At 40.9% G+C, this 27,092-nt stretch overlaps 1 protein-coding gene across 3 annotated transcripts in view; it reads left to right on the top strand.

Moving 5' to 3' along the window:
- phf11 (PHD finger protein 11) overlaps window positions 1-27,092 on the top strand; it is a 76,682-nt gene that overhangs the window by 31,054 nt on the left and 18,536 nt on the right. Inside the window, exons 3-6 of one of the 3 annotated variants that reach the window (XM_076262920.1) lie at window positions 13,665-13,798; window positions 13,978-14,018; window positions 21,576-21,674; window positions 22,054-22,127. In XM_076262920.1, coding sequence (XP_076119035.1) covers window positions 13,665-13,798; window positions 13,978-14,018; window positions 21,576-21,674; window positions 22,054-22,127 — 348 coding nt within the window. Of the gene's footprint in view, window positions 1-13,664; window positions 13,799-13,977; window positions 14,019-21,563; window positions 21,675-22,053; window positions 22,128-27,092 lie in introns of all 3 variants that reach the window. The other 2 variants (XM_076262919.1, XM_076262918.1) reach the window with 2 other exon arrangements.

The following is a 27,092-nucleotide window of genomic DNA, read 5'->3' as shown; positions in this document are numbered from 1 at the left end:
TAGAATTTCACAAGTGGGGTGTCATTGGAAAGGGGAGGAGGTGTAGTTTCGGAATGTGGTGAAACATCCCTTGCAAAATCCTTCATGGGACATCAGTTGCTGTTCTAGTGTTGAAATTCTGCAATTTCACAAAATATATACTGTATTTTCAGAGGGGAAATTTTCCAATTCCAATTCCAATTTTCCACCATAGAATTTCACAAGTGGGGTGTCATTGGAAAGGGGAGGAGGTGTAGTTTCAGAATGTGGTGAAACATCCCTTGCAAAATCCTTCATGGGACATCAGTTGCTGTTCTAGTGTTGAAATTCTGCAATTTCACAAAATATATACTGTATTTTCAGAGGGGCAAAAAGGGGCATTTTCAACCATAGAATTTCACAAGTGGGGTGTCATTGGAAAGGGGAGGAGGTGTAGTTTCTGAATGTGGTGAAACATCCCTTGCAAAATCCTTCATGGGCTATCTGTCCCTGTTCAAGTGCTGAAATTCTGCAATTTCACAAATACATATATTTTCAGAGGGGCTAAATATCCAATTTTCCACCATAGAATTTCACAAGTGGGCTGTCATTGGAAAGCGGAGGAAGTGTAGATATAGAATGTGGTGAAATATCCCTTGCAAAATCCTTCATGGGCTATCTGTCCCTGTTCAAGTGCTGAAATTCTGCAATTTCACAAATACATATTATATTTTCAGAGGGGCTAAATATCCAATTTTCCACCATATAATTTCACAAGTGGGTAGTCATTGGAAAGGGGAGGAGGTGTAGTTTCAGCATGTGGTGAAACATCCCTTGCAAAATCCTTCATGGGCTATGTGTCCCTGTTCAAGTGTTGAAATTCTGCAATTTCACAAAATATATACTGTATTTTCAGAGGGGCTAAATATGCAATTTTTCACCATAGAATTTCACAAGTGGGGTGTCATTGGAAAGGGGAGGAGGTGTAGTTTCAGCATGTGGTGAAACATCCCTTGCAAAATCCTTCATGGGCTATGTGTCCCTGTTCAAGTGCTGAAATTCTGCAATTTCACAAATACATATATTTTCAGAGGGGCTAAATATCCAATTTTCCACCATAGCATTTCACAAGTGGGGTGTCATTGGAAAGGGGAGGAAGTGTAGTTATAGAATGTGGAGAAATATCCCTTGCAAAATCCTTCATGGGCTATCTGTCCCTGTTCAAGTGCTGAAATTCTGCAATTTCACAAATACATATATTTTCAGAGGGGCTAAATATCCAATTTTCCACCATAGAATTTCACAAGTGGGCTGTCATTGGAAAGCGGAGGAAGTGTAGATATAGAATGTGGTGAAATATCCCTTGCAAAATCCTTCATGGGCTATCTGTCCCTGTTCAAGTGTTGAAATTCTGCAATTTCACAAATAAATATTATATTTTCAGATGGGCAAAAAAGGGCATTTTCTACCATAGAATTTCACAAGTGGGGTGTCATTGGAAAGGGGAGGAGGTGTAGTTTCAGAATGTGGTGAAACATCCCTTGCAAAATCCTTCATGGGCTATCTGTCCCTGTTCAAGTGCTGAAATTCTGCAATTTCACAAATACATATTATATTTTCAGAGGGGCTAAATATCCAATTTTCCACCATATAATTTCACAAGTGGGGTGTCATTGGAAAGGGGAGGAGGTGTAGTTTCAGCATGTGGTGAAACATCCCTTGCAAAATCCTTCATGGGCTATGTGTCCCTGTTCAAGTGTTGAAATTCTGCAATTTCACAAAATATATACTGTATTTTCAGAGGGGCTAAATATGCAATTTTTCACCATAGAATTTCACAAGTGGGGTGTCATTGGAAAGGGGAGGAGGTGTAGTTTCAGAATGTGGTGAAACATCCCTTGCAAAATCCTTCATGGGCTATCTGTCCCTGTTCAAGTGCTGAAATTCTGCAATTTCACAGATACATATTATATTTTCAGAGGGGCAAAAAAGGGCATTTTCTACCATAGAATTTCACAAGTGGGGTGTCATTGGAAAGGGGAGGAGGTGTAGTTTCAGAATGGGGTGAAACATCCCTTGCAAAATCCTTCATGGGCTATCTGTCCCTGTTCTAGTGTTGAAATTCTGCAATTTCACCAATATATACTGTATTTTCAGAGGGGCAAAAAAGGGCATTTTTTCACCATAGAATTTCACAAGTGGGGTGTCATTGGAAAGGGGAGGAGGTGTAGTTTCGGGACATCAGTTGCTGTTCTAGTGTTGAAATTCTGCAATTTCACAAAATATATACTGTATTTTCAGAGGGGCAAAAAGGGGCATTTTCAACCATAGAATTTCACAAGTGGGGTGTCATTGGAAAGGGGAGGAGGTGTAGTTTCTGAATGTGGTGAAACATCCCTTGCAAAATCCTTCATGGGCTATCTGTCCCTGTTCAAGTGCTGAAATTCTGCAATTTCACAAATACATATATTTTCAGAGGGGCTAAATATCCAATTTTCCACCATAGAATTTCACAAGTGGGCTGTCATTGGAAAGCGGAGGAAGTGTAGATATAGAATGTGGTGAAATATCCCTTGCAAAATCCTTCATGGGCTATCTGTCCCTGTTCAAGTGTTGAAATTCTGCAATTTCACAAATAAATATTATATTTTCAGATGGGCAAAAAAGGGCATTTTCTACCATAGAATTTCACAAGTGGGGTGTCATTGGAAAGGGGAGGAGGTGTAGTTTCAGAATGTGGTGAAACATCCCTTGCAAAATCCTTCATGGGCTATCTGTCCCTGTTCAAGTGCTGAAATTCTGCAATTTCACAAATACATATTATATTTTCAGAGGGGCTAAATATCCAATTTTCCACCATATAATTTCACAAGTGGGGTGTCATTGGAAAGGGGAGGAGGTGTAGTTTCAGCATGTGGTGAAACATCCCTTGCAAAATCCTTCATGGGCTATGTGTCCCTGTTCAAGTGTTGAAATTCTGCAATTTCACAAAATATATACTGTATTTTCAGAGGGGCTAAATATGCAATTTTTCACCATAGAATTTCACAAGTGGGGTGTCATTGGAAAGGGGAGGAGGTGTAGTTTCAGAATGTGGTGAAACATCCCTTGCAAAATCCTTCATGGGCTATCTGTCCCTGTTCAAGTGCTGAAATTCTGCAATTTCACAGATACATATTATATTTTCAGAGGGGCAAAAAAGGGCATTTTCTACCATAGAATTTCACAAGTGGGGTGTCATTGGAAAGGGGAGGAGGTGTAGTTTCAGAATGGGGTGAAACATCCCTTGCAAAATCCTTCATGGGCTATCTGTCCCTGTTCTAGTGTTGAAATTCTGCAATTTCACCAATATATACTGTATTTTCAGAGGGGCAAAAAAGGGCATTTTTCACCATAGAATTTCACAAGTGGGGTGTCATTGGAAAGGGGAGGAGGTGTAGTTTCGGAATGTGGTGAAACATCCCTTGCAAAATCCTTCATGGGACATCAGTTGCTGTTCTAGTGTTGAAATTCTGCAATTTCACAAAATATATACTGTATTTTCAGAGGGGAAATTTTCCAATTCCAATTCCAATTTTCCACCATAGAATTTCACAAGTGGGGTGTCATTGGAAAGGGGAGGAGGTGTAGTTTCAGAATGTGGTGAAACATCCCTTGCAAAATCCTTCATGGGACATCAGTTGCTGTTCTAGTGTTGAAATTCTGCAATTTCACAAAATATATACTGTATTTTCAGAGGGGCAAAAAGGGGCATTTTCAACCATAGAATTTCACAAGTGGGGTGTCATTGGAAAGGGGAGGAGGTGTAGTTTCTGAATGTGGTGAAACATCCCTTGCAAAATCCTTCATGGGCTATCTGTCCCTGTTCAAGTGCTGAAATTCTGCAATTTCACAAATACATATATTTTCAGAGGGGCTAAATATCCAATTTTCCACCATAGAATTTCACAAGTGGGCTGTCATTGGAAAGCGGAGGAAGTGTAGATATAGAATGTGGTGAAATATCCCTTGCAAAATCCTTCATGGGCTATCTGTCCCTGTTCAAGTGCTGAAATTCTGCAATTTCACAAATACATATTATATTTTCAGAGGGGCTAAATATCCAATTTTCCACCATATAATTTCACAAGTGGGGTGTCATTGGAAAGGGGAGGAGGTGTAGTTTCAGCATGTGGTGAAACATCCCTTGCAAAATCCTTCATGGGCTATGTGTCCCTGTTCAAGTGTTGAAATTCTGCAATTTCACAAAATATATACTGTATTTTCAGAGGGGCTAAATATGCAATTTTTCACCATAGAATTTCACAAGTGGGGTGTCATTGGAAAGGGGAGGAGGTGTAGTTTCAGAATGTGGTGAAACATCCCTTGCAAAATCCTTCATGGGCTATCTGTCCCTGTTCAAGTGCTGAAATTCTGCAATTTCACAGATACATATTATATTTTCAGAGGGGCAAAAAAGGGCATTTTCTACCATAGAATTTCACAAGTGGGGTGTCATTGGAAAGGGGAGGAGGTGTAGTTTCAGAATGGGGTGAAACATCCCTTGCAAAATCCTTCATGGGCTATCTGTCCCTGTTCTAGTGTTGAAATTCTGCAATTTCACCAATATATACTGTATTTTCAGAGGGGCAAAAAAGGGCATTTTTCACCATAGAATTTCACAAGTGGGGTGTCATTGGAAAGGGGAGGAGGTGTAGTTTCGGAATGTGGTGAAACATCCCTTGCAAAATCCTTCATGGGACATCAGTTGCTGTTCTAGTGTTGAAATTCTGCAATTTCACAAAATATATACTGTATTTTCAGAGGGGCAAAAAGGGGCATTTTCAACCATAGAATTTCACAAGTGGGGTGTCATTGGAAAGGGGAGGAGGTGTAGTTTCTGAATGTGGTGAAACATCCCTTGCAAAATCCTTCATGGGCTATCTGTCCCTGTTCAAGTGCTGAAATTCTGCAATTTCACAAATACATATTATATTTTCAGAGGGGCTAAATATCCAATTTTCCACCATAGAATTTCACAAGTGGGCTGTCATTGGAAAGCGGAGGAAGTGTAGATATAGAATGTGGTGAAATATCCCTTGCAAAATCCTTCATGGGCTATCTGTCCCTGTTCAAGTGCTGAAATTCTGCAATTTCACAAATACATATTATATTTTCAGAGGGGCTAAATATCCAATTTTCCACCATATAATTTCACAAGTGGGGTGTCATTGGAAAGGGGAGGAGGTGTAGTTTCAGCATGTGGTGAAACATCCCTTGCAAAATCCTTCATGGGCTATGTGTCCCTGTTCAAGTGTTGAAATTCTGCAATTTCACAAAATATATACTGTATTTTCAGAGGGGCTAAATATGCAATTTTTCACCATAGAATTTCACAAGTGGGGTGTCATTGGAAAGGGGAGGAGGTGTAGTTTCAGCATGTGGTGAAACATCCCTTGCAAAATCCTTCATGGGCTATGTGTCCCTGTTCAAGTGCTGAAATTCTGCAATTTCACAAATACATATATTTTCAGAGGGGCTAAATATCCAATTTTCCACCATAGCATTTCACAAGTGGGGTGTCATTGGAAAGGGGAGGAAGTGTAGTTATAGAATGTGGAGAAATATCCCTTGCAAAATCCTTCATGGGCTATCTGTCCCTGTTCAAGTGCTGAAATTCTGCAATTTCACAAATACATATATTTTCAGAGGGGCTAAATATCCAATTTTCCACCATAGAATTTCACAAGTGGGCTGTCATTGGAAAGCGGAGGAAGTGTAGATATAGAATGTGGTGAAATATCCCTTGCAAAATCCTTCATGGGCTATCTGTCCCTGTTCAAGTGTTGAAATTCTGCAATTTCACAAATAAATATTATATTTTCAGATGGGCAAAAAAGGGCATTTTCTACCATAGAATTTCACAAGTGGGGTGTCATTGGAAAGGGGAGGAGGTGTAGTTTCAGAATGTGGTGAAACATCCCTTGCAAAATCCTTCATGGGCTATCTGTCCCTGTTCAAGTGCTGAAATTCTGCAATTTCACAAATACATATTATATTTTCAGAGGGGCTAAATATCCAATTTTCCACCATATAATTTCACAAGTGGGGTGTCATTGGAAAGGGGAGGAGGTGTAGTTTCAGCATGTGGTGAAACATCCCTTGCAAAATCCTTCATGGGCTATGTGTCCCTGTTCAAGTGTTGAAATTCTGCAATTTCACAAAATATATACTGTATTTTCAGAGGGGCTAAATATGCAATTTTTCACCATAGAATTTCACAAGTGGGGTGTCATTGGAAAGGGGAGGAGGTGTAGTTTCAGAATGTGGTGAAACATCCCTTGCAAAATCCTTCATGGGCTATCTGTCCCTGTTCAAGTGCTGAAATTCTGCAATTTCACAGATACATATTATATTTTCAGAGGGGCAAAAAAGGGCATTTTCTACCATAGAATTTCACAAGTGGGGTGTCATTGGAAAGGGGAGGAGGTGTAGTTTCAGAATGGGGTGAAACATCCCTTGCAAAATCCTTCATGGGCTATCTGTCCCTGTTCTAGTGTTGAAATTCTGCAATTTCACCAATATATACTGTATTTTCAGAGGGGCAAAAAAGGGCATTTTTTCACCATAGAATTTCACAAGTGGGGTGTCATTGGAAAGGGGAGGAGGTGTAGTTTCGGGACATCAGTTGCTGTTCTAGTGTTGAAATTCTGCAATTTCACAAAATATATACTGTATTTTCAGAGGGGCAAAAAGGGGCATTTTCAACCATAGAATTTCACAAGTGGGGTGTCATTGGAAAGGGGAGGAGGTGTAGTTTCTGAATGTGGTGAAACATCCCTTGCAAAATCCTTCATGGGCTATCTGTCCCTGTTCAAGTGCTGAAATTCTGCAATTTCACAAATACATATATTTTCAGAGGGGCTAAATATCCAATTTTCCACCATAGAATTTCACAAGTGGGCTGTCATTGGAAAGCGGAGGAAGTGTAGATATAGAATGTGGTGAAATATCCCTTGCAAAATCCTTCATGGGCTATCTGTCCCTGTTCAAGTGTTGAAATTCTGCAATTTCACAAATAAATATTATATTTTCAGATGGGCAAAAAAGGGCATTTTCTACCATAGAATTTCACAAGTGGGGTGTCATTGGAAAGGGGAGGAGGTGTAGTTTCAGAATGTGGTGAAACATCCCTTGCAAAATCCTTCATGGGCTATCTGTCCCTGTTCAAGTGCTGAAATTCTGCAATTTCACAAATACATATTATATTTTCAGAGGGGCTAAATATCCAATTTTCCACCATATAATTTCACAAGTGGGGTGTCATTGGAAAGGGGAGGAGGTGTAGTTTCAGCATGTGGTGAAACATCCCTTGCAAAATCCTTCATGGGCTATGTGTCCCTGTTCAAGTGTTGAAATTCTGCAATTTCACAAAATATATACTGTATTTTCAGAGGGGCTAAATATGCAATTTTTCACCATAGAATTTCACAAGTGGGGTGTCATTGGAAAGGGGAGGAGGTGTAGTTTCAGAATGTGGTGAAACATCCCTTGCAAAATCCTTCATGGGCTATCTGTCCCTGTTCAAGTGCTGAAATTCTGCAATTTCACAGATACATATTATATTTTCAGAGGGGCAAAAAAGGGCATTTTCTACCATAGAATTTCACAAGTGGGGTGTCATTGGAAAGGGGAGGAGGTGTAGTTTCAGAATGGGGTGAAACATCCCTTGCAAAATCCTTCATGGGCTATCTGTCCCTGTTCTAGTGTTGAAATTCTGCAATTTCACCAATATATACTGTATTTTCAGAGGGGCAAAAAAGGGCATTTTTCACCATAGAATTTCACAAGTGGGGTGTCATTGGAAAGGGGAGGAGGTGTAGTTTCGGAATGTGGTGAAACATCCCTTGCAAAATCCTTCATGGGACATCAGTTGCTGTTCTAGTGTTGAAATTCTGCAATTTCACAAAATATATACTGTATTTTCAGAGGGGAAATTTTCCAATTCCAATTCCAATTTTCCACCATAGAATTTCACAAGTGGGGTGTCATTGGAAAGGGGAGGAGGTGTAGTTTCAGAATGTGGTGAAACATCCCTTGCAAAATCCTTCATGGGACATCAGTTGCTGTTCTAGTGTTGAAATTCTGCAATTTCACAAAATATATACTGTATTTTCAGAGGGGCAAAAAGGGGCATTTTCAACCATAGAATTTCACAAGTGGGGTGTCATTGGAAAGGGGAGGAGGTGTAGTTTCTGAATGTGGTGAAACATCCCTTGCAAAATCCTTCATGGGCTATCTGTCCCTGTTCAAGTGCTGAAATTCTGCAATTTCACAAATACATATATTTTCAGAGGGGCTAAATATCCAATTTTCCACCATAGAATTTCACAAGTGGGCTGTCATTGGAAAGCGGAGGAAGTGTAGATATAGAATGTGGTGAAATATCCCTTGCAAAATCCTTCATGGGCTATCTGTCCCTGTTCAAGTGCTGAAATTCTGCAATTTCACAAATACATATTATATTTTCAGAGGGGCTAAATATCCAATTTTCCACCATATAATTTCACAAGTGGGGTGTCATTGGAAAGGGGAGGAGGTGTAGTTTCAGCATGTGGTGAAACATCCCTTGCAAAATCCTTCATGGGCTATGTGTCCCTGTTCAAGTGTTGAAATTCTGCAATTTCACAAAATATATACTGTATTTTCAGAGGGGCTAAATATGCAATTTTTCACCATAGAATTTCACAAGTGGGGTGTCATTGGAAAGGGGAGGAGGTGTAGTTTCAGAATGTGGTGAAACATCCCTTGCAAAATCCTTCATGGGCTATCTGTCCCTGTTCAAGTGCTGAAATTCTGCAATTTCACAGATACATATTATATTTTCAGAGGGGCAAAAAAGGGCATTTTCTACCATAGAATTTCACAAGTGGGGTGTCATTGGAAAGGGGAGGAGGTGTAGTTTCAGAATGGGGTGAAACATCCCTTGCAAAATCCTTCATGGGCTATCTGTCCCTGTTCTAGTGTTGAAATTCTGCAATTTCACCAATATATACTGTATTTTCAGAGGGGCAAAAAAGGGCATTTTTCACCATAGAATTTCACAAGTGGGGTGTCATTGGAAAGGGGAGGAGGTGTAGTTTCGGAATGTGGTGAAACATCCCTTGCAAAATCCTTCATGGGACATCAGTTGCTGTTCTAGTGTTGAAATTCTGCAATTTCACAAAATATATACTGTATTTTCAGAGGGGCAAAAAGGGGCATTTTCAACCATAGAATTTCACAAGTGGGGTGTCATTGGAAAGGGGAGGAGGTGTAGTTTCTGAATGTGGTGAAACATCCCTTGCAAAATCCTTCATGGGCTATCTGTCCCTGTTCAAGTGCTGAAATTCTGCAATTTCACAAATACATATTATATTTTCAGAGGGGCTAAATATCCAATTTTCCACCATATAATTTCACAAGTGGGGTGTCATTGGAAAGGGGAGGAGGTGTAGTTTCAGCATGTGGTGAAACATCCCTTGCAAAATCCTTCATGGGCTATGTGTCCCTGTTCAAGTGTTGAAATTCTGCAATTTCACAAAATATATACTGTATTTTCAGAGGGGCTAAATATGCAATTTTTCACCATAGAATTTCACAAGTGGGGTGTCATTGGAAAGGGGAGGAGGTGTAGTTTCAGAATGTGGTGAAACATCCCTTGCAAAATCCTTCATGGGCTATCTGTCCCTGTTCAAGTGCTGAAATTCTGCAATTTCACAGATACATATTATATTTTCAGAGGGGCAAAAAAGGGCATTTTCTACCATAGAATTTCACAAGTGGGGTGTCATTGGAAAGGGGAGGAGGTGTAGTTTCAGAATGGGGTGAAACATCCCTTGCAAAATCCTTCATGGGCTATCTGTCCCTGTTCTAGTGTTGAAATTCTGCAATTTCACCAATATATACTGTATTTTCAGAGGGGCAAAAAAGGGCATTTTTCACCATAGAATTTCACAAGTGGGGTGTCATTGGAAAGGGGAGGAGGTGTAGTTTCGGAATGTGGTGAAACATCCCTTGCAAAATCCTTCATGGGACATCAGTTGCTGTTCTAGTGTTGAAATTCTGCAATTTCACAAAATATATACTGTATTTTCAGAGGGGAAATTTTCCAATTCCAATTCCAATTTTCCACCATAGAATTTCACAAGTGGGGTGTCATTGGAAAGGGGAGGAGGTGTAGTTTCAGAATGTGGTGAAACATCCCTTGCAAAATCCTTCATGGGACATCAGTTGCTGTTCTAGTGTTGAAATTCTGCAATTTCACAAAATATATACTGTATTTTCAGAGGGGCAAAAAGGGGCATTTTCAACCATAGAATTTCACAAGTGGGGTGTCATTGGAAAGGGGAGGAGGTGTAGTTTCTGAATGTGGTGAAACATCCCTTGCAAAATCCTTCATGGGCTATCTGTCCCTGTTCAAGTGCTGAAATTCTGCAATTTCACAAATACATATATTTTCAGAGGGGCTAAATATCCAATTTTCCACCATAGAATTTCACAAGTGGGCTGTCATTGGAAAGCGGAGGAAGTGTAGATATAGAATGTGGTGAAATATCCCTTGCAAAATCCTTCATGGGCTATCTGTCCCTGTTCAAGTGTTGAAATTCTGCAATTTCACAAATAAATATTATATTTTCAGATGGGCAAAAAAGGGCATTTTCTACCATAGAATTTCACAAGTGGGGTGTCATTGGAAAGGGGAGGAGGTGTAGTTTCAGAATGTGGTGAAACATCCCTTGCAAAATCCTTCATGGGCTATCTGTCCCTGTTCAAGTGCTGAAATTCTGCAATTTCACAAATACATATTATATTTTCAGAGGGGCTAAATATCCAATTTTCCACCATATAATTTCACAAGTGGGGTGTCATTGGAAAGGGGAGGAGGTGTAGTTTCAGCATGTGGTGAAACATCCCTTGCAAAATCCTTCATGGGCTATGTGTCCCTGTTCAAGTGTTGAAATTCTGCAATTTCACAAAATATATACTGTATTTTCAGAGGGGCTAAATATGCAATTTTTCACCATAGAATTTCACAAGTGGGGTGTCATTGGAAAGGGGAGGAGGTGTAGTTTCAGAATGTGGTGAAACATCCCTTGCAAAATCCTTCATGGGCTATCTGTCCCTGTTCAAGTGCTGAAATTCTGCAATTTCACAGATACATATTATATTTTCAGAGGGGCAAAAAAGGGCATTTTCTACCATAGAATTTCACAAGTGGGGTGTCATTGGAAAGGGGAGGAGGTGTAGTTTCAGAATGGGGTGATACATCCCTTGCAAAATCCTTCATGGGCTATCTGTCCCTGTTCTAGTGTTGAAATTCTGCAATTTCACCAATATATACTGTATTTTCAGAGGGGCAAAAAAGGGCATTTTTCACCATAGAATTTCACAAGTGGGGTGTCATTAGAAAGGGGAGGAGGTGTAGTTTCGGAATGTGGTGAGACATCCCTTGCAAAATCCTTCATGGGACATCAGTTGCTGTTCTAGTGTTGAAATTCTGCAATTTCACAAAATATATACTGTATTTTCAGAGGGGCAAAAAGGGGCATTTTCAACCATAGAATTTCACAAGTGGGGTGTCATTGGAAAGGGGAGGAGGTGTAGTTTCTGAATGTTGTGAAACATCCCTTGCAAAATCCTTCATGGGCTATCTGTCCCTGTTCAAGTGCTGAAATTCTGCAATTTCACAAATACATATTATATTTTCAGAGGGGCTAAATATCCAATTTTCCACCGTAGAATTTCACAAGTGGGGTGTCATTGGAAAGGGGAGGAGGTGTAGTTTCAGAATGTGGTGACAGATCCCTTGCAAAATCCTTCATGGTCTATCTGTCCCTGTGCAAGTGCTGAAATTCTGCAATTTCACAAAAACATATTATATTTTCAGAGGGGCTAAATATCCAATTTTCCACCATAGAATTTCACAAGTGGGGTGTCATTGGAAAGGGGAGGAAGTGTAGATATAGAATGTGGTGAAATATCCCTTGCAAAATCCTTCATGGGCTATCTGTCCCTGTTCAAGTGCTGAAATTCTGCAATTTCACAAAATATATACTGTATTTTCAGAGGGGCAAAAAGGGGCATTTTCAACCATAGAATTTCACAAGTGGGGTGTCATTGGAAAGGGGAGGAAGTAGAATGTGGAGAAATATCCCTTGCAAAATCCTTCATGGGGTATCTGTCCCTGTTCAAGTACTGAAATTCTGCAATTTCACAAATATATACTGTATTTTCAGAGGGGCAAAAAAGGGCATTTTCTACCATAGAATTTCACAAGTGGGGTGTCATTGGAAAGGGAAGGAGGTGTAGTTTCAGAATGTGGTGAAACATCCCTTGCAAAATCCTTCATGGGCTATCTGTCCCTGTTCAAGTGCTGAAATTCTGCAATTTCACAAATACATATTATATTTTCAGAGGGGCTAAATATCCAATTTTCCACCATAGAATTTCACAAGTGGGGTGTCATTGGAAAGGGGAGGAGGTGTAGTTTCAGAATGTGGTGAAACATCCCTTGCAAAATCCTTCATGGGACATCAGTTGCTGTTCTAGTGTTGAAATTCTGCAATTTCACAAAATATATACTGTATTTTCAGAGGGGCAAAAAGGGGCATTTTCAACCATAGAATTTCACAAGTGGGGTGTCATTGGAAAGGGGAGGAAGTGTAGTTATAGAATGTGGAGATATATATCCCTTGCAAAATCCTTAATGGGCTATCTGTCCCTGTTCAAGTACTGAAATTCTGCAATTTCACAAATATATACTGTATTTTCAGAGGGGCAAAAAAGGGCATTTTCAACCATAGAATTTCACAAGTGGGGTGTCATTGGAAAGAGGAGAGAGTGTAGTTTCAGAATGTGTTGAAAAGTCCGATGCAAAATGACATGTAGGCCGTAGGGAATACATTTACTGTAGAAAAACTACAGTGCTACCAACTACATACCACCCCACCCCCCCCCCCCCCCCAGATAATCAGATTCATTTCAGTCCGATTAAAAGGCTGATGTGTGTGTGTGTGTGTGTGTGTATTTGCGATGTGTGGTGTATGTGTGTGGTGTTTGCGATGTGTGTGTGTGTGTGTGTGTGTGAGACCGAGACAGAAGGGAAGTACTTATACTTGAAATAGGATGTGTGTACGATCTCTACATGGACATGGCTTTTAATGACAAAATCATGAAGTACCAACCCACACGGACAAAACTATGTGACCTAGGCTATCAGTGCAAGCTAGTGGTGTTGATCTTTGGCAGCTTGGGGCATGTCCACAAACTTGTTTTCAGTGGGTTAAGGCTGGCAGGGCTCTCCAGCAGAAAAACAAAACAGCTAGCAAAGTTTTGCTCCATATCTGCAGTTATAGGCAGCCTTGCAGTATGGCGCAGGAGATGTTTTTTGTACCCCTGAATACCATTGAGTGACAAAGCCCTATCTCTTGAAATATTTGAATCCTGTCTATTGTAATATGATTTGTGGATTTAAATAAAGAATTAAAATGTGTGTGTGTATGTGTGTGGTGTTTGCGATGTGTGTGTGTGTGTGTGTGTGTGTGTGTGTGTGTGATGTGTGTGGTGTGTGTGTGTGTGTGGTGTGTGTGTGTGTATGTGTGTGGTGTGTGTGTGTGTGTGTATGTGTGTGTGTGTGTGTGTGGTGTGTCTGTGTGTGTGGTGTGTGTGTGGTGTGTGTGTGTTAGAAGTGTCACGGGTGTAAGAACACTGGAGCCACTGCTGGCTGTGAGGTGAAGCGATGTCCTCGGTCCTATCACTACCCCTGTGCTGTCACGCACAACGCACACACCATAGAGAACCAGACCAAGGGGGTCTTTCAGTGAGTACACACACACACACACACACACACACACACACACACACACACACACACACATACACACGCACACACTCGCGTGCACACACACACTCTTAGATCAACAACACAATATAACTACAGTTTTCTGACTGCTTTTGACAATGTGTGTGTGTGTGTGTGTGTTCTGGGCTGTTTTGCAGGTTATTTTGTGCATATCACCATGAGAAGGCCAATGGATCTGGTAAGCGTTGCCTTGGGTTCTACTGGGTGGTTCTGTGTCATTAGTGTTCTGTGTTCTGGTAAGCGTTGCCTTGGGTTCTACTGGCTGGTTCTGTGTCATTAGTGTTCTGTGGTCTGGTAAGCGTTGCCTTGTGTACACATGTACACACACACACAAGCCCACTTACACACACTCCTGAAATGTACACACACAGACCAGCACACTTGCACACACTCTTGAAATGTACACACACACCAGCCCACCGCCACACACTCCTGAAATGCACACACACACTCCTGAAATGTACACACACACACCAGCACACTTGCACACACTCCTGAAATGTACACACACACCAGCCCACCGCCACACACTCCTGAAATGCACACACACACTCCTGAAATGTACACACACACACCAGCACACTTGCACACACTCCTGAAATGTACACACATACCAGCCCACCTCCACACACTCCTGAAATGGACACACACACTCCACACACACACGAGAAATAGACAGTGTACATTTTAAAAAAGCCTTTTATTGTAATTTCAAAACACGTGTTGTGTAAGCTATTTGACTTTGGCATGTCAGCAAGCTAGCAAGCTAACTACACTCCACTACACTCCACTACCACTTGTAGATTATCACTGCAACATGGCAAGGTTATAACCTTTTAGCTTAGACATAAATCAAACCAACAAAGCATATACACATGCAGTAGCTTCATACTCACCAGAATGTGAAGTCCATTGTAACATGGAGTCGCAAGCTGATTCGCGATGAGCGTCAGATAGATAGATAGATACTTTATTGATCCCCAAGGGGAAATTCAAGAAATAGCGTCAATATCCATTCTCACTAGGAGGAACACCTGCCTGCATGCAAAGTTGAATGAAGAAGGCCTGCTGGGAGTTGGGAAATGTAGCAGGGCTGAACGATTAATTGCATTTGCAACAATAGCGAGATATGATGAAACACGATTTTCTAGCCGCAGTTACAAACAGCCAGTCGGTGGGCTGACATGGGGCTGACAGTGTTTCCACATTGTAAATCCTCTTGTTATGATAGACAAATACAAAGCATCCCTCTTTTTACAAACTATTCATTCAGACATTTCTTTAATGTTTTCTGAAACGCTGTTGCATGTACCTCGTGTAATAATTGTATTTTTGTTGACGTCTAAGTGACACGTTGGCTTTGGTGCCGAACATGACTATAAACCAACATTCAATATACAATTGCTTGGGGGGCTGACGTTGGTGTGACGTTGTTTCACCGTTGAAATTTCACCTCCGACACTGCCAACCAACACCAACGTTGGGCCACCGGTTCTTTGCTATCTGGATTGTTAACTATGCACAGCACTAGCATAACAGGTCAATCCAGTCTGGATTGTTAACTATGCTAGTTTGCTATCTGGATTGTTAACTATGCTATTTTTGGGAAACTCTGTTCAGCCATTCTGTCACCCCTTTAAGCACAATACCCCAATGCCATTGTATTACCCCTTTAAGCACAATACCCCAATGCCATTCTATTACCCCTTTAAGCACAATACCCTCAGTCTATCCTGCCATTGGAGCCTGCATTCCATAATATTAACTAGAAAATGTAATTCCAGGGAATTACCATTACATGTAAATGCAAAAAACTAGAGATGCACCAATATGGAATTTTAGGGCCGATAACGATAACCGATATTTATTGGTTTGTTGTGGCCGATACCGATACGATAACCGATAATTTTACTCTTGAAAAAAAATTGTGAAAAGTGATTTGGGGAAAGCATTTAATAAGCATAATTGTATTGCAGTAATTTTACCTACCACCAAATGATGGACAGAACTCATAATAGCCCTTAATAGTACAGCAGTCAACATAACAGTAGCCTAGCCCTACAGTATGTGTGGCTCCTTTAAGTGAACCTGACGTCAGTGAATTGCGAGTGAGTGGCTAGAGAGTATGAATAAACGGCTCAGCTGGAAATAAGCTACAGTATAGCGACCAAATCAGAGTTTGTGAGGGAAACTTAGGTTTAGTTTTCAACTGCGGGTAACTGAATAAAGCTGCAACTCCTCAGACTGTATCTTATGTCCGTCTAGGCTACTCTGTTGCGCACAACCTGCTGCAGCAGAAATGAAAGGGGTTAGCCCCGAAGGTTTTAATAACTTATTATGATGACCTGTCTGGAACTGAAGCAGGAATGGTTAGCATATTTCTAGGTAATAATACAAAACCCAAGCTAAAGTAATGCAAATATAATACTAAAACACAACTTAGAACTAGGCCTACTTATGTACTCGTCCCACTAACGAGTTTGTTTATTTGTTTCCCCAACCAGCGCGGTAAAGTGCAAACACATCAGCACAAGACGACTCTAGATAGGGCTGAGCTCCGCTCTGGTAAGGTTAAATGGCAGATCATTCACGAGAGGATTTTGAGATGCACAGATTCCCAAATGAAGCATATCCACAGATTTTGTTACATTCACACCGCTGACATTATATTGAGGAAAAAGCATAGCCAACCAAGCTCAAGTAGCTCAGTGTAGCCAGACGGACCTTACGTAGGCCTAAATTAGGACTTTAAAAAATATCGGCGCAAGTTATCGGCCAGAATTCTATTATCGGACCGATAATAATATTTTCATTTTTTCACTTATCGGCCAATAATATATCGGCCGCCGATATATTGTGCATCCCTACAAAAAACTGTTGTGTATAACATTACTTACAGTATGATTGATCAGACTTACAGTATTCTTGAAAACCACTTACTTGGTTAGATGTTAGAGTATGACAGTCAGTACAAATAAATTGTCAATTCAATATTGATCAACATTCTTGGTTTTAATACAGTACTGCAGAAACAGCAGAATGATACTCAGAACACACTAATGAACAACCAATGCAACTTTGAATGCAAAAAATCAAAGTTGTTGAAACCAATTTTAAAGTTAACCAATAATGATAAGGGAGAAACCAGATGTCTACTGAATTTGCATTCTTATACAACTTGATGATGCCAATCATATTATCCTAAGACAGATCTATTTATCATTTTTAATTAATTAAAAAAAATAATTCTGAACTGGCAGCAACAGCTAGAGGCCTCAGGTAATGATAATAGGTCAAATTTGATGGTGATATATACTGAAGAATAAAAGAGTCAGCCCTTCAGATGATCAGTTTTAGACAAAACTTAGGTTAGAATCTTATTTTTCACACAGCACAGCTCAGGTCTAAAAACAGAGGTCTAACAGCACAGCTAAGTTTCACAGATGTTACAGCACAGGTATGATTCAAAGGTATGAATGATTCACAAGTTTCAAGTTCCATATAGTTAGTAGTCCTCACACAACAATATAGTTCTCAGAATGTCTCAGTGTAGATCTCAGATAAGTCTCAGTATGGTTAAATGGTATGTGCACAGATATGTTGAGATATGGTCACATGTGTGTAAGAATGTATGTTAGTAGGTATGTTGCTAGCAACATTGTCAGAGATGTATGGTTGACAGGTGTGCACACAGACAGGCACACACGTAGTGTCATACACGGTCATCACCACTGGGCTGGTCTGGAACCTAAAAGACAAAAGCAAACAAGTTTAACAATTATACCAAAACAATACAAGGAATGTCTGCAATTGTACAACTGTTCAATACAACTAATTTATTTAAGTGAAGTTGTTACATTACATTAGGCTGACACATTTTTAACCTAACGACTAACATCGTAAACAGTTTAAGCTTTAAACAATTCTCTCAACAATTCTAGGACAATAAAACTAGGTAGAGTATAATCCAATTGTTGTACCATCAAGCTACTGGTAGTTAAGCTTAAATACTAGCCTATAGTATTAAATTGCAAACAAAGCAGAATTCTGTGTTTTATTGTTTTCAGTTTAAGGATAGTTGATAGCTAATCATATTTTTTTACATATAACGTTAACAGCTTAGAAAACTTTGCAGGCAATGTGTTTGTTGTTGCTGTTAATAATCATATGAGTAAGGACGGATCATTCTGATACTAAGTATCTTGATAACCAACTGCTATAACTTGAACAGCTTGCTAGGTCTGTCAGCCACATTTTTTCCTACAGATTACGATGTACTACAACTGGAAAGCTTGATTCACGTGCCAGGCGACACTTTAATTTATAGACCAGAACAATGCAGAAATGAGTAGGCCAAGTAAACATTGTAGCCTATGCTGACAACACAAACATTATAGCTCAACTTATGTAGTGTGTTTAGTAAGACTTTAGTCGTATGGTCATTTTCCTAACAGTATAGTAGCCTATTCATGGCTTTCATAAGGTCCCTTTCCACAGGAGTATTGCTTTATTGTATACACCTGTGGGCTACGTAAGAATCAGGAGCGTAGAATGAAAACGTAGCCTAGCCTATTTGATACACAGCGGTGTACAACGTTAAACATTTGTTGAAATAAAAATAGGAGCATATTTGTCAGCTTTAACTAAAATGTGAACGGTAGAAGCTATAGCGTTATGACCATCAACAAGTAGGCCTAACGTTATTCATGCCATGAATGAAACCCATGATGGGTTTCATCAGGTCCCTTCACAGAGTAGCCTAGGCTATAATCAAGCACCACGCAGTCTGCATTCATAATCTATTCTAGGTGCTTGATTCTATACACCTGTGGAAAGTGACCTGATAGAACCAGAGCCTAGTAGGCCTATATGTATGCCTACTTATCTGGTTTACGTTAACGTTCTAGTTAACGCTGCTGGTTAGTAGGCCTAATGAACAAATGTAACGATTGTCGTTAGCTATCGAAACATAGGCCTACAGCTAATCGGTCACTGTAAAGTTGACGACATATTAACGTTGATTAACAGTGGGTTTCCGTACATAATACATATCAACGTAGCAAGGTGCTAACGTCAACTATTTCTAGGGCTGCACAATTAATCGAATTTTAATCACGATCACGATTTTGGCTTCCCACGATCAAATTTGCGTGATCGAGCGATATTTCAAATGCGTGCTCTACCCATAGAACCAACCTGGCAACCCATAGAACGCTCCGCTACAAAACAAATCAAGCGCTCCTTAAACTTGTCTGACCATGTGCCTGCATGCAGCCTACCAATGACAGCTGTTCCCTGCACTGCTCCGCCTGATGCACTGTGGACTATGACATTATGTTAACTATTAGTAGGCTAGTTAGACTATACAATAAACGACGATCAAAAATCAAATGTGTGGCACAGCAGAAGGCCAAGAGCTTGTCCCTCGAAGCGGATCATCCATTGTTCGAAAATATTTCGGATTTCAGGCAAGTTAAGTTAACCAAAAACATAAGCAAAGCAGGGCTCTCAACTCATACCGTAAAACACATCACATGACGTAAACCATACATGCCTTTTTTATCACGTTAACTTTTAGTCCTTGTTTGCTTCCTCTGATAGCCTATACTGTAATAAGAGTTTCGAGCTTACGACGGGATCAGTGAATTTTATTTATGTATTTTATAAGCTACATGTGCAACCTACAATGCATATGCGTTTCAAGACACGGCCTACTCAAAACGAGTTAACAATAATGAAAATGTAGCCTACACGTCAGTGTTTTACATATCAACGAATGACTAAACCAGGGGTGTCCAAACTGCGGCCAGCCATGCACTTTAATCCGGCCCGCCGAGCATTTATTAGTTAGGCCGCTATTTTTTTCCAGCGATAGACGACGTTGTGGTTAACTTTAGGCTACTGCAAACGGCTTTACACTCTTCTTAGAGAAAGTTTACAATGTCAATGTCAAAACAGCTTGTCACATCGAGATACATAGAACCTCCATTGCAGCAGATCTAACTACGTTATGCTAGTCCATTTAATTGGGGACGCATTTGAGCGTGGGAGAGAGGGCGATGGCAACAGTAGTTCCCACTACTGACCATTTATAAACTGTGAGAGGGCACAGCCATAGGCTATATTTGAGTGGAGCTGGCAGAGTCTTAAAGTGACAGTGCACCATTTATAAATGAATTAAACAGCATCAAATTAACAGTATTTCTTAAGAAATTAATTTTTCTACAACAAAATTATTTTGTCGTTTAAATAATACAAAACATTATTATTATTATTATTATTATTATTATTATTTGTGTGTGGCCCGCTGGCCAATTTTCAAAACCCAATGTGGCCCTTCAGTCAAAAAGTTTGGACACCCCTGGACTAATGATTACAGTAAACTCATGAACACGAAGCAGAGCTTAAGTGGCTAATGGGGAGCGTTGGGAGGATTCCCGGGGGGCGTTTTCCAAAATATTAACAAAGTAGCACGCACAAAACATTTGTTTGGAAGTTTGGAAGTCGCAGTCAAATTTATATTTGCAGTAATTTAGGGGAGTAAATGTGAGGGGAAGAATTTGGGTGAGCCAGATAGCAAGTCCAATATGTTTAGGGAAAAAATATTTTTGTCACTAAAATTAATTAATAATCGTGATAAATAATCGTGATCTCAATATTGATCAAAATAATCGTGATTATCATTTTGGTCATAATTGTGCAGCCCTAACTATTTCACTAACGTTACCTAACGTTAGTTTAGTTAATTGTGACCCATCATTTCATATAACACTAACGTTACATAATGTTTGACGACATAAATTACTCAAATACCAAAAACCGGAACACTTACCTTGTCTGTAATTAGAGAAATGTGCCTCTGAAGGAGAGTTTTACGAGCAAATAAAGTGACCACAGCGCAGCAAGCGAAGACGTTCAGAAGATTCACAGCTCCAGCGGTAGCTCGCGTTCACCTGTTAATTGCTTTCAGCTGGAGGTCACGTCATAATGCTTAAAGTTGCCGCCACAGCGGTCAATGTTAACTCAATGGGAATGTATTGCTCTTTTATCTTAAATATCTCAAAAGGTATAAAGTTCACAAATGTAAAAAATACTTTGTACAATTGTCCGTTACAAGACCTTTGTAGGAGTGTTTGAATGACGTCAAACGGTTCAGTGGTTTTAGTGTCATTAAACGTCAAATTTGGTCGGAAGAAGAATAATAAAAACAGATAATAAGAAGAACAGTGATAATAGTCCATTGCATTTACATGCAATGCAATTATGAGTCAGCACTATTCTCTGCATATCACATAGTCACTTGTCTGCCTCAAGGAATGCAAGGAAAACCACACCTTATTAGACAGCACCTGCAGTTAGTTCTCCCATAGTTCCACACCTTATTAGACAGCACCTGCAGTTAGTTCTCCCATAGTTCCACACCTTATTAGACAGCACCTGCAGTTAGTTCTCCCATAGTTCCACACCTTATTAGACAGCACCTGCAGTTAGTTCTCCCATAGTTCCACACCTCATTAGACAGCACCTGCAGTTAGTTCTCCCATAGTTCCACACCTTATTAGACAGCACCTGCAGTTAGTTCTCCCATAGTTCCACACCTCATAAGACAGCACCTGCAGTTGAGAGAGTCTCAATAGTTCTCCCATAGTTCCTCGGTGTTCTGGAACAGTTCTGCTCTGTGATCCGCCAGTGTGGAATGTTTACTATTGTCATGTTGTCACAACAACCCCAGCAGCAGCTCAGAATGGAGGAGCAGCCAACCCAAGAGAGGGGTCAAAGGTCAAGCCCACTGCCATGTCAACAGTCAGCAGGAAGAGGAGGCTCCCGGACTCAGGTCTGACATCACTTCCTGCTTCGCAGCAGGCCTCTCTGCCGGGGTCTGTATGTATCCCTGTGTGTGAGTGTGTAGATGTGTGTGAATGCATGTGTGTGAATGTGTGTGTGTGTGTGTGTGACATCTCTTCCAGCTGTCGTGGTCTTTATGTGTGTGTGTGTGTGTGTGTGTGTGTGTGTGTGTGTATGTATGCACAGTATGTGTGTGTGTGTGTATCATCTGTATGTGCGTGTCATCTGTGTGTCATCTGTGTGTGTGTGTGTGTGTGTGTGTGTGTATATATGCACAGTATGTGTGTGTGTGTGTATCATCTGTATGTGCGTGTCATCTGTGTGTCATCTGTGTGTGTGTGTGTGTGTGTGTGTGTGTCTCTCTGAAGATGATGAGGAGGACTGTCTTCTGATACCACCTGTGGAGTCGGACCTTGAGGACAGCCCACAGCCTATGATGCAGGTCAGACACACACACACACACACACACACACATATGCATACAAACACACACGCACACATACACTCACACACATACACATATACACACATACATACAGTGGGCAGTGCTTCGACTTGGCCAGCTTCACTCGCGGTCCGCGCGTGGGATCACGCGGTGTCACGCGACTTTAATTTGTATTTTCCCAGTGAGACGCTGCAACAACCCAAACAACCGGTAGATGGCTCAAGTGAGTAGGGTGTCTCGTAAAAAGAAATGGAGCCTGGAAAACCCTACACAGACTTCATTACAGACTTTAGCAGACTGGTTTAGAAATAATTTAATAGCCAGAAATATGCCTGCCCTGCCCTAATAAAGAAATATTTGGTTAACTGCGAGTGAATCCCGTTTGCAGCTGTAGAAGAAACGCAGGACAAATTAAACATTCTGGTTTTCTCCGAGTGCAACGATGATAGACAGACATCATTTGGACAAAATATAGAGCATATTAACCTCCGTTGCTCAGCCAAATGCCTTCCTGTTACGTCCTGTTATCACTGAGTTACAGGCGATAAACGATTTTTGATGGTCACAAGTTTACTTCATTAGCGGTTTATTTTTTTGATTATTAAAGTGTTTCATTTAAAGGTTTGACTTTGTGCTTATTCAGAGCATTTAGTGCTCTTCCCAATCCCAGACGTTCACATTGCATGTTTGTTTGTAATGGATGCAACCGCGAGATACGCTTGTCATAGGCGCCGATACCGTGGGTGCTCCGTCTCTCGGGCACCCACTGAAAACATCGAGCACCCACGTGTGCCAGCTTACAGTCCCGGCTAAATTTATATTAATTTAAAATCAAACATCGCAGTTTATGTTAAATTCAGCATCTCTCATAATGTGATTGGATATGTTGCTGTCAATTCCCTATACTAACCACCAATGAGAACGTCTCTCGTATGAAAATTCCTGACACTTCCCATCTGAAGAATTAACGCAAGGCTTTGTTGGGTCTTCAGTCCCGAATGTTTAAAATGTATATAGCCTAGCCCTGAATATCATTTTAAAAGTAATAAGTAAGTCTGACAAAGCTTATTGTTTTGTGACACAGCTAAACACTGGTACCTCATAGAACGTCTATAACATAGCCTAGGTGGTCGCAACTCACAAAAGTAAAGCAGATAGAAAGAACTCACGCAAATCTAGCCTACAACACGCAGACAGCGTACAGGTGCTTTATGATTTTTGGCTTCTGATGGTATCTTGCTAATTCACTGAACTGCATTAGGTGACATAAATGGTATTGCCTTTATCTTATAACTCCTTGTCTGAGCGACTACCAGGCCTATGGTTTTTAAAAGTCAGATGTTCCCTGACAAATACATTCGAAAATTAAGAATGTTTATTGACTTGAAAATTACACTATTTTTTGCAAACTCCCTTCATTCAACCCTTGAAGACATCGCGGTCTGGTGCAGTGTTGCGCAGGTTTGGTCACAAGCGGCCCGCGGTCGCCCGATATTTTAATCAACCCGACCGCAACTCGGACCGCGAATATTAATTAGGACAAAATTATACCCGCGATCCGACCCGCTTATTTACAAAATGTGTGCTTTTGGTTATAGCCTGCATGCAGTGTGACAGTAGGCCATTTCTGTAAAACAAACTAATTTATTTGCGAAACTTTATGCAGTAGAACTACACGCAGTAGGCATGCAGGACGTAATGTTTGCGCAGGAGAGAGTCTGAGAATAAGAGCGCAGGCACGCACGCAACCACCAAGGATTAGAACACTATAGGATACGATTTGAAGGCCATGGACATACATCTTTCTTTCGAAAACAGAAATGGTGAGGCAAGGTATAGGCAAGATTGAGATACATTGCTGGTCAAAACGTTAGCGTAAGAACTGGTTTATAATGCTGAATGAAGCACAAAGCACATTTACTAAAGCACATCCACTGTTTAAAGTCACAAACACAACGAACTAAGGTAACTTTTATGCATGCGCGAACCTATACATACCGGTAGTTTTTATTCCTGCAGGCTGCCTGTTTTGGCTGTCATACTTAAATGGCTTCGCAAGAAGTAGGCCTACATAGACCATAACTTGTACTACTGTCATCTTCTTTAAGAACTTTCCCAATATTTCCCATAGCCTATATCGCTTTTCCTGAAGGGGTGTCTTTATTATTTTAACTCGCGTCTTCAGCTTCTTTACTGTTGACTTTACTGTATTGATGCTTTACTGTATTGATCTAATTTCGGGCAGACCGCGCAACACTGTGCGCTATGTAGATCGTTTCTCGTACCATTTAATTTCTCAAAATTTAGGTCTACTAGGCCCACAATAACGTCATCACCAAATACATCTTTTGTTTTTAGTTGATCAACCACAAAGAGCATAGGCCTACTGTGCACAGTGCACTGACGACTGTAGCAGCCCAAGGTAACCAGTTGTTGTAGATGAGAGGCAACCCCTTGTTTCAGATAGCCTGGACAACATGTTACCTGGGTGTTGCCTACGTTATTAATTAATGGTAGCCTACAATAGTTAATTGATTCGCGTAACATATTAGTTGGCTCAAAGAGTAGGGAATCAGGATGGAGAGAGTCACGCGTGTGTTGCTTTTGCGGGATAGAATCCAGTTTAATGCTAGTTTTCAAAACATATATTTTTTTACATGTCTTTTGTCCGAGTGGCTGTAATGTAGCCGAGCGCTCATGGCGTATGAAAAGCGACTTCAAACCGCCTAAAACAACTTGTTTGTGAATGTCTGACAACTGCTGCAGCGCATGCACGCACAAGGAAACCAGTAGGTGGAGAAACCAGAAGGCACACAACACCGGAACGATTTTAAGGCTATTTCGCATAGGCTACTCAAAGGTGCTATTTCACACGCATTATAGCGACCCCCACTCACCGGGGTTAGGTAGAAGGTGTTAACAGGCAATTGGCGTAGCCTACAGTGGACTAGGGCTGTCAAAATTGCTCAAAAATGACGTTCGAATATCCCCTCTAAAATAAACACATGTATTCGAATATATTGGAATATCTAGGCTATATTATTTGCGCATTATGTCAGTGACGCGCATCATGTCATCTGTTTTTAACTTTTTGTATGGTTATTGCTTGACAGGGGGGGATCCCAAGCAGCTTTCAGCCATAAGGCATTTCCTAATTCACCCGACACTGATATTCAAAATGTTGAAACTATTTCGGCATAGCATAAGCAGTTTAATTAAATGTAATGTTAGTTGTAAACAAACGGGCTATTTGGTGAGCCTTGGCCTCACAGATAGGCCTATTAACTGACCGCCAGATTCACGTTGGCTGGGGGGCAGGGGGGGCCCAAGGGTCTATGATATGTTAATTCGGCCCTGCCCCCAACGAACGCAACTTTCCACCTCTGAGACAGCTTAAAAGAAGTCTAGAGGACTCCTAACTCACTGACCTACTTACTGTAGGCTGCGCAAACCACAGGCCTTTTTTTGGGCAAGCCTGCATTCGAGGCAGGCCTTCTGTTTTTATATAATTTTATATAAATCCTGCGCTAACAGTAATCCTCCTAGCCCCGCTACCACAGCTGTGGGTAGTGTGGCATGCTCACGCTTTATGTTTCCTTCTTGCAAACTAGGCCTATAGCCCAACCATTTACAGTACGTCTTCAAAAAATAACAACTTGCCAGATATGCCTTCATATCTTTGGGCTTCATTCAGCATTTTGTTCTTCCACTGGAAATTACTCTTCTAAATTTGGCACTTCACTGTATACAGTACATTCTATAGAGCTTCATTTCTATCATTTCACGCGGGCTCGGGCTGGGCTCGGGCTTGCACGGTAGGCTAAATGAGCGGTCAGGTGATGCGTTTCGGTTAGCTGCGAGAAAGATGCAGAAATGGATGCTTAGGAGGTGAAACAGAGGCTGGCCTCTTGTGACAGGCGTTTTAGTTGCACCGGCAAAGAAAGCAAAGTCTGAGGTGTGGAAAAGTTTTGATCATGTGCATAATGAGAATAATGAGCCAGTGGTTATGTAAAATCCAAAGGATGCAACATTCTGTAGAACGGCAGGGAATTCGTCGCTGATAAGGCATGTTGATCGATCACATCGTTTGTTAGGCTACAGCAACAAAATCAAACCCTGCAAAGGTGAAACAAATGATTACGGAGAAGAAGTGTGTCAGCTTTCGCTGTAAAGACATTAGGCCTTTTAATATCGTAAATGGCGAGGGGTTTGAAAAGCTGGAGCAAGAACTATTTAATGTCGGGGCTGCGTATGGGAGGGTTCCCGCAAACTTCAGAATGCTGAGAGGACTTGCTATTTTATTTCTTTGTTCCAACTTCCAAGTGGCCTAGGCTACGTTAGTCATGAATAAATGATGTCAAATGTTACTCATTCTTGACAAAAGGCAAAAGAGCTGCGTGCGTGCGGACATTTGAATAATGTCGGGCTGTAAACGGGTTCGGGCTTTTAAAAAGCTGTCAGTCTCGGTCAGGGCTCGGGCTGATTTCTGTGGGGGTCGGGTCTTGTCGGGCCTAAATTTAAAGGCCGATTATAGCTCTACTTCACTGAGCAACAGTGGGTGGAGACCTTTAGATTCACAAGTCAGGGTTTGAAGAATTATGACGAATGATAGACCTGGCTGTTGCCCCGAGTACTCGTTGTCGGATGCCTATCCCAACAAACAAGCCATCGCATCTATCTATCCATAAATTGCAGGAATGTCTGTCTGTCTGTCTGTCTGCGTGTCGTTGGTCCGTTCGATTTCAAACTTGGCAGGTGTCTTGCTACTGGCATGAGTAGTGTCTTGCTACTGGCATGAGTAAGTGCAGTGCATAGTTTGACATTGTTTGGATAAGAAAAGCTAAATATATCGTTATATATCGGTAAAAGAAACACACGTTGCCTTTCTCCGCTCTACCATAGCCACCCTCTCACACAGAACTGCGCGCAGGACCAGAGAAAGGATAAGCGGAGATTTGGCAG

Source organism: Alosa pseudoharengus, unplaced genomic scaffold (genome assembly GCF_046254945.1).
Source record: "Alosa pseudoharengus isolate Yale_2024_CS ecotype anadromous, Long Island Sound unplaced genomic scaffold, YU_APseudo_1.1 YU_APseudo_1.1_scf_3, whole genome shotgun sequence".
Taxonomy (NCBI): domain Eukaryota; kingdom Metazoa; phylum Chordata; class Actinopteri; order Clupeiformes; family Clupeidae; genus Alosa; species Alosa pseudoharengus.
The sequence above is the reverse complement of the archived record's forward strand: the minus strand, read 5'-3'. Positions and strand labels throughout refer to the sequence as shown.